This window comes from Trachypithecus francoisi, unplaced genomic scaffold (genome assembly GCF_009764315.1).
Source record: "Trachypithecus francoisi isolate TF-2019V2 unplaced genomic scaffold, Tfra_2.0 Lachesis_group12, whole genome shotgun sequence".
Classification (NCBI taxonomy): Eukaryota; Metazoa; Chordata; class Mammalia; order Primates; family Cercopithecidae; genus Trachypithecus; species Trachypithecus francoisi.
The window spans coordinates 53,523,328-53,538,387 of NW_022681457.1; the positions used below are offsets into that span (position 1 = coordinate 53,523,328).

At 36.6% G+C, this 15,060-nt stretch overlaps 1 protein-coding gene and 1 pseudogene across 2 annotated transcripts in view; both read left to right on the forward strand.

Moving 5' to 3' along the window:
* The window catches only part of LOC117093725, a 433,995-nt pseudogene that overhangs the window by 119,361 nt on the left and 299,574 nt on the right, over positions 1 to 15,060 (forward strand). The gene's annotated exons all lie outside the window — the stretch shown is intronic.
* LOC117091326 (zinc finger protein 682-like) lies at positions 11,066 to 13,649 on the forward strand (the record flags this gene model as incomplete). The annotated part of the gene is made up of 1 exon (XM_033223580.1): positions 11,066 to 13,649. A coding segment is annotated over one exon (1,281 nt), but the record flags the coding sequence as incomplete, so codon positions are not given.

Genomic DNA, 15,060 nt, shown 5'->3' on the forward strand with positions numbered 1-15,060 from the left:
TCAGCTTGAAGGCCTTAACACAAATTTGCAAATGAGAAATCATTCTTTTTAAAGCTTCCCTGAATTTTAGAGCTCTTATTTTCTTTTTTTCTTTTTTTTTGAGACGGAGTCTTGCTCTGTCGACGAGGCTGGAGTGTAGTGGTTGGATCTCAGCTCACTGCAAGCTCCGCCTCCCGGGTTTATGCCATTCTCCTGCCTCAGCCTCCCAAGTAACTGGGACTACAGGCGCCCGCCACCTCGCCCGGCTAGTTTTTTTGATAAATACTCAGTTTTTCTTTCTTTTTTTTTTTTTTTTTGAGACGGAGTCTCGCTGTGTCGCCCAGGCTGGAGTGCAGTGGCGCGATCTCGGCTCACTGCAAGCTCCGCCTCCCGGGTTCACGCCATTCTCCCGCCTCAGCCTCCCGAGTAGCTGGGACTACAGGCGCCCGCCACCTCGCCCAGCTAGTTTTTTGTATTTTTTTAGTGGAGACGGGGTTTCACCTTGTTAACCAGGATGGTCTCGATCTCCTGACCTCGTGATCCACCCGTCTCGGCCTCCCAAAGTGCTGGGATTACAGGCTTGAGCCACCGCGCCCGGCCAATACTCAGTTTTTCAACATCATTTGTTAAAAAAACTATTTTCTTCCCCATTGTGTGACCATAGCAATCTTATATAAGGCCATTGATTACGTACACATGTGCTTAATTTTGAGCTCTCTATTTTGTTTTATTATCCATTTATTTTTCTTTGTGCTAATACCACATTATTTGTATCTTTATAACTTTGGTTAATGTGTTATAAAACCAGGAAGTGTAATACCTCTTTGTTGTTCTTTTTAAAGGGTGTTTTGCTAGTTATACCTCCTAAAAGAATTTGAGAATCTTAAATATATTTCTGCAAAAAAAACTACCATGAAGATCTTGATATTACATTGAATTTGTATGTGGCTATACATGTTGACATCTTAACAAAATGAAATTATCTGATCCTTGAGCAAGAATATGTTTGAGTGGGTTTAATTTCCACATTTTTTGGATTTACAGTTTTACTTCTGTTTCTGATTTCTAGTTTCATTCCATTTTGGTCAGAAAACATACACTGTGTGATTTCAGTCTCCTTAAATTTATTAAAACTTGTTATGCGTCCGAACAGAATGCTGTGTGTGTGATTGAGAATATTATGTATTCTGCTGCTTTTAACTGGAATGTTCTGTATATGTCTCTTAGGTCTAAGTGGTGTGTAACGTTTAAGTTTTTTATTTTCTTATTAATCTATCTGATTTTTTTATATTCATGATTGAGAATGAGGCCTTGAAGTCTATAATTATTGTGCTGCTGTGTATTTGTTTATTAACTTCTGTCAATATTTGTTTTATATGTTTGAGAGTGCTAATGTTATACTTATATAACAGTTATATGTGTTATAAATTCCTGGTAAATGGATCCATTTTGCCATTATATAATACCAATCTTTATCTTTTGTAACAGTTTTTTACTTAAAGTGGATTTTGTCTAACTATGGCCACCCCACCCACTTGTGCTTACTGTTTGAATGGAATATATTTTTGTATCCTGTCACTTTCAGTCTGTTTGTCTCCTTAAAACTAAAGTGAGTCCCCTAAAGACGCACATTGTAAGATTTTGTTTTTAACTCATTCAGCTATTTTACTTTTTTAAGGGGTTCAATCTGTTCATATTTAAAATAATACCAGAAAGAAATAAAATTACTAGTAGTGTTTTGTTTTTGATTACTTTCTGTGCTTGTCATAAATATGTTTTCCCTCATTTCCTCTCTTACTGCCTTTGTTTTGGTTTGTTAATTTTGTAGTGGCATACTTTGATTCCTTTTTCATTTTCTTTTGCATATCTTTTATAAGTATTTTTGTGATCACCTTGAAAAATGAGAGTTTATGAAACATAACAATATGCTTAAATCCCATGACATCTTGACTTCAATTGAATATAAAACTATACCTTTTTACATCTTTTGTTATTAATGTCACACATTATATCATTTCGTATTGTGTATCAAGAGATTTACGTAAATTTGTGTTTTGGTTTATTAAATTCTATGGCAGGATTTTCAGTTTTATGCACCATTATTATAGTAGAGAATTGTAGATCTGTGTATATATTTACTTTACCATTTCTTATAAAACTATACACATGGTGACAAAGACTGACAGCTTTTGTTTATCTTGTAACGTCTTTTTTTTTTTCCTTATTCTAGAGGTAATTTTTCCAGATAAAATTTTCTTTGTTGGCAGTATTTTTTTGCTTTTGTGACTCAATATTTGTTAAGTGAAATGGCTTTAATTTGCTGATGCCTTCTATTACCTCATTAAATTATTTGCTGTGGCTCTGTAATAATTTTTTAACTTAATTATTGTATTCAGCTCCACAATTTTTGTTTTTTTAAAAAAATACTTTTAATAGTTTTTTTAATCTCTGTTGATATATTCATTTCTTCATGCACTGTTTTCTTGATTCTGTTTAGTTGTCTACATTCTATTTTTGCTCATTGAACATGTTTAAAATGATTATTTTGAATTCCTTGTCAGATAATGCAAAGATCTTAATTTCTTAAAAATTGATTTCCAAAGAATCATTTTCTTCCTTTAAATGAGTATTATTTCCTGTCTTCTGTCTATGCCTTGTGATCTTTTGATGACATTTGGAAATTTATAAAATAAGTATTTATAGACTGACTCTATAGACTGCCTCAGCCCCCAAGGAGCTGACAGGTGCATGTCACCACACCCAGCTAATTTTTGTATTCTTTCTAGAGACTGAGTTTCACCATGTTGTCCAGGCTGGTCTTGAACTCCTGAGCTCAAGCAATCCACCTGCCCCAACTTCCCAAAGTGCTAGGGTTACAGGCGTGAGCCACCATGCCCGGCCTAGTTTGTATAATTAAGTTGCCGGCATGTAAAAAGTTTTCTTTGCATTTTCATCTATATTCTTCCACTTTTATCTGAATGATAGCATAATTTATTCCTAATTCATAATCAGTATTTTATACCATATTTTGCAATATTTATGTTGTTATTCCAGTAAAAAATGTAAGTCTTTTCTCTGCTTTTGCAGGCTAGATTACAGCCTTACCATTTTGTGTAAAAAGAAGAGCAACATATTAATAAATTTCTCTAGTGTTATGTAAGTGCTTATTTCTTAAAAATTATTTTCTCAAAGCTTTTTATCAATAATTATAGTGGGGTTTCTGTGAAACAGTGCTCTAACTGTATGCTCTTGATTCAAAAATGTGTACTTTTTATGGATAGCCAGTCATGGTTGAAAATTGTAGCTATCTAGAAGGATTCTTCATCAGTAGTCCACTATGTTTATTCAGAATTTTATGGGTTATAGTTTCTTTTAATTTTGCTTTGCAATTTTGTATTTATTTGTTACAATTTTTATAATAGGCCATTTCACATTCATAGTATTTTTTAGTTTTTATTCATATAATTTTGTATGACAGTATTCAGCTCTGTACATTTTAAGACAGTGTGAGGCAAAAGTCAAATATGAATCAGCCATATGTTTATTGCCAATTTAATTATCTCTGTGTTTGACTGAATAAGTATGACCCCATTTTGTTTATGACTCTTATATTTATATTTTTGTTGGTCATCAATGGTGGTTTTATTCTGTTTAGGTGAGGAGTCATGAAAATCGTTGTAATTTCAACATCTATTCATTGGTGAATGTATGTTTTCTTTTTGTGAGAGAAACGCTTGTGATTTGAAGGTAATTTTTGAAAAGCTTTATAACTCTGTATTTCTTTTAGGTGTAATTGTTTATTTTTAATTGTCCAAAATAGATAACATAACATTTAGAATCTTAAATATTTTTAAGTTATACAGTTCTGTTATGTTGGGTATGTTGACACTGTCATGCACTATATCTCCACATGTTTTTGTCTTGGGAAACTCGAATTCAACATACATGAAACTACTCATTTTCCTCATTGACCCTTTACAAACACCTCTCTATTTTGTTGCTGAGTGTAACTACTTTAGATGTCTCATATAAATGGATTTATACAATATCTGTCTTTTTATGGCTGGCTTATTTTACTTAGCATCATGCCATCAGATCTATCTTTATTGTCGATGTTAGAAGATTTCCTCCTTTTTTTTTTTTTTTTGGAGTCTCGCTCTATTGCCAGGCTGGAGTGCAGTGGTGCAATATCGGCTCACTGCAACCTCTGCCTCCCGGGTTCAAGCGATTCCCCTGTCTCAGCCTCCCGAGTAGCTGAGACTACAGGCACGTGCCACCATGCCCAGCTAATTTTTTTTTTTTTTTTGTATTTTAGTGGAGACGAGGTTTTACCATGTTGGCCAGGATGATATCGATCTCCTAACTTCGTGATCCACCCACCTGGGCCTCCCAAAATGCTGGGATTACAGGCGTGAGCTTACACGCCTGACCCAATTTTCTCCTTTTTAAAAGCTGAGTATTATTCCATATTTGTATATTATAAATTTTATTTTTCCATTCATGTGGTGAGAGAAGCTTGGGTTTCTTTCACCTATTGGTTTTTGTGAATAATGCTACAATTAATATGGGTGTGCAAGTAACTATTTGACCATATACATGAAAGATAATATCTGTGCTACATTCTTTTTCATGGTCTAATTGTCTGACTTTATGCTAGTACTAAACTGCATTTATTACTGTAGTTTTGTCGTGTTTTGAAATCAGGAAGTGTGATGCTTCCAACACCTTTCCTTATTTTAAAGATTATCTAGCTCTTCGTGGTCTCTTGAGATTTTATTTGATTTAGGCATTGGTTTTTATTCCTGCAAAAAATGAAATTGGGAATTTGAAGGGGATCACATTGAATCTGAACATTACTTTGGGTGCTGTAAAGATGTTGTACAGTGTTAATTCTTCCAGTCCTTGAACATGAGCATGCTTAAGACTGTGTTTAATTTCCATATATTTGTGGATTTTTTTCTATTACTAATTTTTAGTTTCATTCCATTTGGTCATAATAATAGTCTATAAGATTTCCATTTTTAACAGTTTGCTAGGCCAGGCGTGGTGGCTCACACCTGTAATCCCAGCACTTTGGGAGGCCGATGCAGGCAGATCACCTGAGGTCGGGAGTTCGAGACCAGCCTGACCAACAGGGAGAAACCCCATCTCTACCAAAAATACAAAATTAGCCAGATGTAGTGGCACATGCCTGTAATCCCAGCTACTCCGGAGGCTGAGGCAGGAGAATCGCTTGAACCTAATAGACGGAGGTTATGGTGAGCCAAGACCGTGCCATTGCACTCCAGCCTGGGCAACAAGAGTGAAACTCAGTCTCAAAATTTTAAAAAAAGTTTGCTAAGAATTGCTTTGTCCCCTAACAAGTGATGTATCCAAGAGAATGTGTTGTGAGCTATGGAGAAGATTGTGTATTCTGAAGTCATGTGGAGTGTTTGCTATATGTCCGTTAGGTGTAATTTTTAGAGTGCTTTGAAGTCCTCTGTTCATATTAATATTCTGCCTTGCTTTATAACTTATTACTGAAAGTGGGATATTGAAATATCTTACTATTATTATATTGCTGTATATTTCTTCAATTTTGTTAATGTTTACTTTATATTTGGGAACCTGATGATTATATATATGTTATAGTTTTCTAGTAAATTAATCTTTTTACTATTATTTAATGTCCTTCTTTGTCTCTTGTGAGAATTCTGACTAAAGTATATTTTATAACAGTGTTTGACCTAAAATGTATTTTGCCTTATATAATTTTGACCTAGTTTCTTTTGATTTGGTTAACATTCTAAGAGAATGACTTGTACCATCCTTCTTTTGGTCTATTGTCTTCTTCAGATTGAAAGTGAGTATCTTGTACAAAGAATGTAGTTGAATCTTGTTTTTATACCAGTTTATGTCTTTTGATTGGGAAGTTTATTCCATGAATATTTAATTTTCTGATAGAGAAGGGTTACCATTGCCATGTTATTGATTGTTTTGATTTTTGTTGCTGTTTTGTCCTTCTTTTTTTCCCTTTTTGTCTCATTTTTTCACGTTTCTTGGCTGCTTTTATGTCTTTTGAGAAATGACCATGTCCTTTGACCACTTTTTAATGAGATTATTTCTGTTTTTCTTGTAGATTTAAATTTCTTATAGATTGTGAACATTAGTCCCTTGTCAGATGCGTAGTCTACAAATACTTTCTCCCGGTAGGTTGTCTGTTAGTCTATTGATAGCTTGTCATTTTTGATTGTGCTTATTTGGATCTTTTTTTTTCTTTGTTAACTTAGCTAGTGATCTAGTGATCTTGTTTATCTTTTAGAAAAACTTATTTTATTGATTATTTGAATGATTTTCTTGGTTTCAATATTTTTTTGTTCTGCTCTGATTTGAATTATTTCTTTTCTTCTTCTAGCTTTGGATTTACTTTGTTGTTTTTCTGATTTCTTTATGCAAAGTATCAGGTTAACTTGAGATCTTTCTATCTTCTTGATATAAAAGTTTAGCACTATAAACCCTCCTAACACTGCTTTTGCCACATTCCAAGGCTTTGTTACATTTTGTCACTTTTTTTTTTTTTTTTTTTTTTTGAGATGGAGTCTCACTCTGTCACCCAGGCTGGAGTGCAGTGGCGCTATTTCCCACTCACTGCAACCTCTGCCTCCTGGGTTCAAGTGATTCTCCTGCCTCACTCTCCCAGATAGCTGGGATTACAGACACCTGCTACCACGCCCAGCTAATTTCTTGTATTTTTAGTAGAGATGGGGTTTCACTATGTTGGCCAGGCTGGTCTTGAACCCCTGATCTCGTGATCCGCCCACTTCGGCCTCCCAAAGTGCTGGGATTACAGGTGTGAGCCACCGCACCCAGCCTCGTCACCATTTTTATTTGTTTCAAATAAGTTTCTGATTTCTGCCTTAATTTCATTGTTTCCCCAAAAGTCATTCTGGAATAAGTTGTTTTGTTTTCTGTATTTGTGTAGTTTTGAGGGTTCCTCTTGCTATTGAGTTTTGAGTTTATTTAACTCTGTTTCAAGGCGATGATTTCAATTTTTCTGGATTTTTGAAATTTGTTTTATGACTGAGCATGTGGTCAATCTTAAAGTATGTTCTGTGCGCAGATGAGAATGTATGTATGTGTTCATTAGATGAATTATTCTATAGATGTCTATGAGTTCCAATTGGTCAAGTGCTGAGTTTAAGTCCAGAATTTCTTTGTTAGTTTTCTGCCTTGATGATCTGTAATGCTATCTGTAAGGTGTTGTCTTCCACGATGGCTGGCTAAGTCTTTTTTTTAGGTCCAGTAATAATTGCTTTATAAACCTGGGTGTGCCAATGTTGGGTACATACATATTTAGGATAGTTAAATATTATTGATGTATCTATTTATTTATTGAATCCTTTATTAGTATATAATGTGTTTGTCTTTTTTACTATTGTTGGTTTAAAATCTGTTTTATTTACAAGAATAGTGACCACTGCATTTTTTTGTTTGTTGATTTTTCCCCATTTGTGTGATAGATGTTACTTTTTCCCTTTACTTTGAGTTTATGGGTGTCATTATACGTGAGATGAGTTTTTTAAAGCCAGCAGAAGGTTAAGTCTTGTTGTTTTTAAATCTGATTTGCACTTTGTGTCATTTTTTTTTAATTTTTAGAATTTTTTAATTTTTTTTTTTGAGACAGAGTCTCACTCTGTCACCCAGGGTGGAGTGCAGGCATGATCTCAGCTTCCTGAAACCTCTGCCTCCTGGTTTCAAGTGATTCTCCTGCCTCAGCCTCCCGAGTAGCTGGGACCACAGGCACGTGCCACCACTACGGGCTAATTTTTGTATTTTTAGTAGAGACCGGGTTTCACCATGTTGGCCAGGCTGGTCTCAAACTCCTGACCTCAGGTGATTCACCTGTCTCAGCCTCCCAAAGTGCTGGGATTACAGGCATGAGCCACCGTGCCTGGCCACCACTTCGTGTCTTTTAAGTGGAGCATTTAGACTGCTGTGTTCAAGGTTAACATTGATATCTTAGTTTTTGTTCGCTTCATGTGCTCTGTAGTCTTGATTGTGCAGTTGCTTTGTAGGGTCTGTGGGCTGTGTACTTATGTGTGTTTTTGTGGTAGTAGGTATCATTCTTCCATTTCCATGTTTAGAACACTCTTAAGCACCTTGTGATGCCAGTTGAGTGGTAGTTAATTCACTTAGTGATTGGTTGTGAATTCTTTGCTTATGAAACTTAGTTTGCTGGAACATAAAATTCTTGACTGGAATTTCTTTCTTTTTTAAAATCTTTTTGTTGTTGTTGTTGTTGAAATGGAGTCTCACTCTGTGGCCCAGCCTGGAGTACAGTGGTGCAATCGCAGCTCACTACAACCTCCACCTCTGGGGCTCAAGCAATTCTCATGCCTCAGCCTCCACAGTAGCTGGGACTACAGGTGAGCGCTACCATACCTGGCTGATTTTTTATATTTAATAGAAGCAGGCAGCTAACTTTTTGTGTTTAATAGAGGCAGGCTTTCACCATGTTCCCCAGAGTGGTTTCAAACTCCTGAGCTCAGGTTATCTGCCCACCTTGGCCTCCCAAAGTGCTGGGATTACAAGCATGAGCCACTGCACCCGGCCTCTTTCTTTAAAAATATTAAAAACAGACCCCCCCAATATCTTCCAGATTGTAAAGTTTCTGTGAGGAAGTCCACTGTTTGATAGAATTCATTTTTTAGGTAATATGACCCTTTTCTCTAGTTGCCTTTTTTTTTTTTATTTCATGTTGACCTTGGAAAGTCTGAATACTATGTGTATAGTATTCGGATACTATACTTATACTTAGGGATGGTTGTCTTGTATAGTATCTCAAAGGAGTTCCTTGAATTTCATGTATCTTTATGTCAACCTGTCTAGCAAGATGGGAAAATATTTCGTAGATTATATCCTTAAGTATGTTTTCCAAGTTGGTTGGTTTTTTTTTCCTTCTCTCTCAGGAATACTAATGAGTCATAAGTTTGACCCCTTTACATAATTCTGTATTTCTCAGAAGCTTTGCTTGTTTGTAGTGAATTCTTTTTTCTTTACTGTCTTCTGACTGGGTTGATATAAAGAAGCAGTCTCTGAGCTCTGAAATACTTTCGTCTGCTTAATCTATTCTGTTTTTAAGGCTTTCCATTGTATTTTGAAAGTCCTGTAGTAAAATTTACAATTTTTAAAGTTGTGTTTGGTTCTTTCAAAGGAACTAATGAGATCCTTTTGAGGTTATGAAACACTCTGGCTTTCTATATTGCCAGCGTTCTTTTGCTGTCTCATCTGAGGGAGCTGGTGCTTCTTTTGCTTTTGAATTTTCTGTGATTTGGATGGGGCTTGAAAATTTTTTTTAATTCTTTTTTTTCCTTGAGGGTTTGGCTGTGGTGTATGTTGTGTGTAATCAGTTGGTGTCATTTAAGGTTGTTTTCAGAGGCAGAGTCTCTGTCTAGGTCCCTGGGTTGTAGATAAGTTCCTGTGGTGGATTTCATAGAGTGCTTCGTGTTGAAGCAATAGATTCTTGTTTGTGGTGGAATTCAGGCTTCAGTCCAAGTACATGGCACTTAAGAGTGTTCTGGGGAGGGAAGATCGTGTGCGAGAAATTGTTTTCTCTCCAAATTTATTTTGGAGCCTTGGTGATATTCCCTTCAACTGCTGGCACTGCACCCATTTCCTTTGCTTCAAGGAGGGTTTTGGTGGTCTGTGCTCCCCCCTCCCTTAGGGACAGTTCACACTTTTAGGTCACCAGGAGACCCGTATTTATATCAGGGGTCCTGCTGTTCTCCTTTGCTTGCAAAAGTAAGGGTGGGTTTTGGAATGTTTCTGTGAGTCGTTTGGTGATGCAGGGGCTCGAGGATGGAAAATCACCAGGCAGGGCAATTGCACCATGGGTTTGCAACCAGTATTGCACCTACAGCCCAGGATTTTTGGTCCAGCAGATGGCTGTGGGGCCCACCCAGTTTGTGGTCCCTCAACTCAGCAGGTCTGTCTCCAGTGTCTTCCCTGGGAGCAGGCTGAATTGGTAAGGTTTGTCCCAAGCCATCTGCATTGAAATGGCTGAGCTCTTCCAGATGTTCTAGGCTGCTAGGCTTCCTGGGATAGAAGCCATGGCTGGTCATCTGGCCACACCCTTCCCAGTTTATTCATGTGAATGAAGGGGAACCCAGCTCCCATGCTGGCTCATGTTCCCATGTCACACTCTTCTCTGTGTGCTGACAGTGTGGGCTTCTACCCCACTTCAGCTCAGACCACATATATCAGCTGAATATTATTAGTCGGTGTGCGGAAGACCTGGGCAGCTGGCACTGGGCCCGTGGATTTGTCCTCTGGCCCTTTGGGGTCAAGCACCATCTGTGATGTAAGTGGATGCTGTGCTGTGGGCACCCTTCTGCAGGAGCAGCCAGGTAAGTCATCTTGGAAGATGCCAGCAGGCAAGGTGGTGCATGGATCAGATTCACCTCAGTCCCACGATAGCTACAACCCTGCTCCCTCTCAGCCTGGCAGACAGCAGGAGATGGATCCCCTCAGTGCAAGATGCAGAGCCTCGGAGGATGGGCACCTATGGTCAGCTACAGCTGCACAGCACAGTGAAAACTTCAGATTTCCACCAGAGTTTAAGCTGTGCCTCTGTCTATTCTCCAGGTGGCTCCCCCTGCCAGTTCACAGACTTATAGGGATCATGTGAGATTCTGTAATCAGTAGCTCAGACTAGATTTAGGTGGGAAATGCCTTTCAAGGAGAAGGAACCAAAGTGAGAATCTCAGAGGTCCGTGGCTAGACTGTGTTGCCATGGGGTTTCTTCACATATCCCTTCCTTAAGTCTGGTCTGGATCTAGGAGCCAGTCCTGGTGCCCAGTGACTTTGAGCAAGCTTTCCATCTTCCTCTTCAGCCACAGTGTCTGCATTTCTTCTGAATTAAGCTTTCTCTCAAAAGATCTGTTTAAAGTGTGATGTTTTACTCAACATTTTGTTTTCTCTCCTTGGAGTGAGTGTTTCCCAGCTGCATCTAGTAAGTCATCCTGTCCTTTTCCTAATTTTCTATGTTAGCTTTGTAAAGTATGTGTATCTGACTCTGAAAATAACAAGTGGGATATTTTGTTAATTTTATATTTCAGCTGTGTCTTCTCATTACACTGAAGACTTTTTGCCAGAACAGGGCATGAAAGATTCATTCCAAAAGGTGATACTGAGAAGATATGGAAGCTGTGGACTTGAGGATTTACACTTAAGGAAAGAAGGGGAAAATGTGGGTGAGTGTAAGGATAAAAAAGAAATTTATAATGGACTTAACCAGTGTTTGTCAACTCTACCTAGCAAAATTTTCCCATATAATAAATGTGTGAAAGTCTTTAGTAAATCATCAAATCTAAATAGACAAAGCATAAGACATACTACAGAGAAACTTTTCAAATGTATACACTGTGGTAAAGTCTTTAAATCTCACTCAGGCCTTTCTTATCATAAGATAATTCATACTGAAGAGAAACTCTACATATGTGAGGAATGTGGCAAAACCTTTAAGTGGCTCTCATACCTTACTAAACATAAGAGGATTCACACTGGAGAGAAATCATACAAATGTGAAGAATGTGGCAAAGCTTTTAACTGGTGCTCGACCCTTACTAAACATAAGAGAATCCACACTGGTGAGAAACCCTACAAATGTGAAGAATGTGGAAAAGCCTTTCACTGGTGTTCGCCCTTTGTTAGGCATAAGAAAATTCATACTGGAGAAAAACCCTATACATGTGAAGAATGTGGCAGAGCGTTTAACCGGCACTCACATCTCACCAAACATAAGACAATTCACACTGGAAGGAAACCCTACAAATGTAAAGAATGTGAGAAAGCCTTCAACCACTGCTCCCTACTTACTATACATGAGAGAACCCATACGGGAGAGAAACCCTATAAATGTGAAGAATGTGGCAAAGCTTTTAACTCATCATCAATTCTTACTGAACACAAGGTAATTCATAGTGGAGAGAAACCCTACAAATGTGAAAAATGCGACAAGGTCTTTAAGAGGTTCTCATACCTTACTAAACACAAGAGAATTCACACTGGAGAGAAACCCTACAAATGTGAAGAATGTGGCAAAGCTTTTAACTGGTCCTCAATCCTTACTGAACATAAGAGAATTCACACTGGAGAGAAACCCTACAACTGTGAAGAATGTGGCAAAGCCTTTAATCGGTGCTCACACCTTACTAGACATAAGAAAATTCATACTGCCATCAAACGCTATAAATGTGAAGAATGTGGCAAAGCTTTTAAACGATGCTCACATCTTAATGAACATAAGAGAGTTCAAAGAAGAGAGAAATCCTGCAAGTATAAAAAATGTGGGGAAGCTTTTACTCACTGCTCAAACCTTACTACGTAAGAATTTTTACTATCGAGAAATCCTACAAATGTAAGGAATGTGGCAAAGTCCTTAAATCTTGCTCAAGCCATTGAAATCACAAGATAATTCATACTGGAGAGAAACACTACAAATGTGAAGAATATGGGAAAGTCTTCAGCCATTGCTCACACTTTATTGCACGTAAGAAAATTCACACTGAGAAAAATTCTGATTTTAAAGAATGTGGCAAAGTGTTTAATAACTGCTATGAGCTTACTCATGAGAGGTTTTATGCTAGATAAAAGCAATAAAAGTGTAATGATACACATTACATTTATCTGTGGAAAGATGTCACCAAATAAAAGCCTTAGAGTGCACAAGGTGTAATGATAGTGATACATTACATCTGTACGTGGAAAGACTTCAAAAATATAAGCCTTAGAGTAACACAGGAGTTTTTACCCTGAAGAAAAACATTACAAATATAAAGATTGGTGCAATACTTTTACTTATGTTACAGATTTTGTTGTACATGGGAGAATTTATGCTGAAGGGTAACCCTCTAACAGTTGCTCAAATTGTATTCAATTTTAGAGAATTTATATTGGAAAGAAACCCTACAACTGTAATGAATATGAAAAAAATTGTTTTAAAAGTACACCTTAGAAAATGCTGGAGAGTTTATATGAAAGCATTTAACAGATGCAATAAATATAAAAAATTAATCAAAAATCAAGTCTGAATGAACATCAGAAGATTTGCAGTAGAAACCACTAAGACACTAACACTTTCAATGTTATTCTAAATCAGGGTATTGATTACAAAGAATAATTCAAAGTTAACGTAGTTTAGTTAGGCTAAACAGGAATAAGAGACTAATATTTTGGAACTTACAATTATATTCAAAGTACACTGTTTTTTGCATGGAGAGAGTTTTAGATTTTTACAAAGGCAAATTTCGATGTAATTCAACTCTCAAATTACTTGATGCTGTGTCTTTATTCCCAATGTCTATGGGAAAGCATGTGGTCAGTTTCTGCTGCTCGGAGCTTTGAGAGGTTCTATGTTAGGATATCAGTTATATAGTTTTCAACAGAAGATTGAGGACACTGAAATGTGAGGTGTGTGAAGAAAGTCTACACAGAGAAGCTTTTGTGGTTGACTTATAAAACTTGCAAGTGCTGCATGAGATAGATGTTCAGAGTAATAGTCTTGTGCAGTATTCAAATTTTAGTAAATTGTTTTACTGATTGTATATTAATATAGTGGATTTTGTAATGCTTTCCTTAGACTGTGTGAACTTCATTTGTTTTAATAAAACAAAATTGTTTTAATGTGTTAAGACAGTTGTGCATTGAATTAGGTGTTATCCTGCCACCAACATTAGCCTATTTTACCTTACTCAAGTTTTCAGGTAACAGACAGTAACAACGTACTGTTCAGTAATATGGTGGAATGGCGTCTCTAGTGATTCTTATCCTTAGTGACTTTAAACTTCAAATACGTTGGAGAATACTGTTTCCATAGGTTACATTTTTATTATTCTTCTTCTAACTGTAGAGTCATTAAGATGGTTATTATGAAAATTACACAGGCATATAATCAAAAGCCATATATTTCTGAATCTTAAATGAGTATGTAGAAGATGTTATCTTACCTTTTTCTTCGAGCATGCAACCTCTATGGCCTTCCCAACACACATAGACTCTAAGTTTTCACTTACATGAAAGTTTAATATACAAATGTGTTACTCTAAAGATAAAATGTAAGAGGATTATGAAGCAAGTAATTGTATTTGAATGTGGATGTGTACCTATTTTGAGAAGAAAGAAAATGTGTTAGAACAAATTGGTAATTTTTGAAGTGTTGATAAGTTACTACCAAACTAAAAACCTCAAAGAATTTCAAAGCAAATGTGTTTCCCATTTGTATTGAATTCATTTTTCCAAAATCTTATGGTTCCTAGTTCAGAATCTCCTTATGTAAGTCCAGGTTTTACTTGCCTGATATTGATAGTAGACTTAATGCATCAAAATTTAGGAAGTATTCTTTATATAATCTGCTCCAGAATTATTGGAATAATTTTTACAAAATTTAACGGTGCTTACAAAACAATTTAAACGTAATTCCATAGTAAGTGTATTGTAACATTTTATTTGGTACATTTTTTTTTAAGTGGAAGAACTCTAAGCCAATTTTTCCTTTGTTCTTTTAATTTTTATAATTAACATTGTTGAGTTTATTGATCTTATTGTGTTAATTTCTTTAGGTGAACACTAAGGAGATGTCATCAGTCATGGTAGTGTTTATTTCTTTTTTTTCCAACTCCTATGTCTCTACATCAGACATGGTGTTGTTTAGACATAAATGAAGTGAACAAACACAGAAAAGCACTACATGTGTGAAAAGCACTACCATGTGTTATACACACTCCATAATTAGTGTTCCAGGTGGAGTGAGTTGGTGGCTCCAGGAGATTAAAATTATTCAGATGAAAATATGGCATTGATTCTTCATGTCTGGAGAGGGCATCTGTACCCAGGCTACACAGCTGACTCTAAATTTAGAGGAATTGTGCTGCTTTCATTTTCTAATGTCTTGAGGTTTCATTTATGTCCATCCCCAGTTATGTATGCATCAGAGTCCTTCACCGTTTTTTGTTTGTTTTGTTTTGTGAGATGAGTCTCGCTCTGTCACCCAGGCTGGAGTGCAGTGACGCGATCTCAGCTCACTGCAAGCTCTGCCTCCCAGGT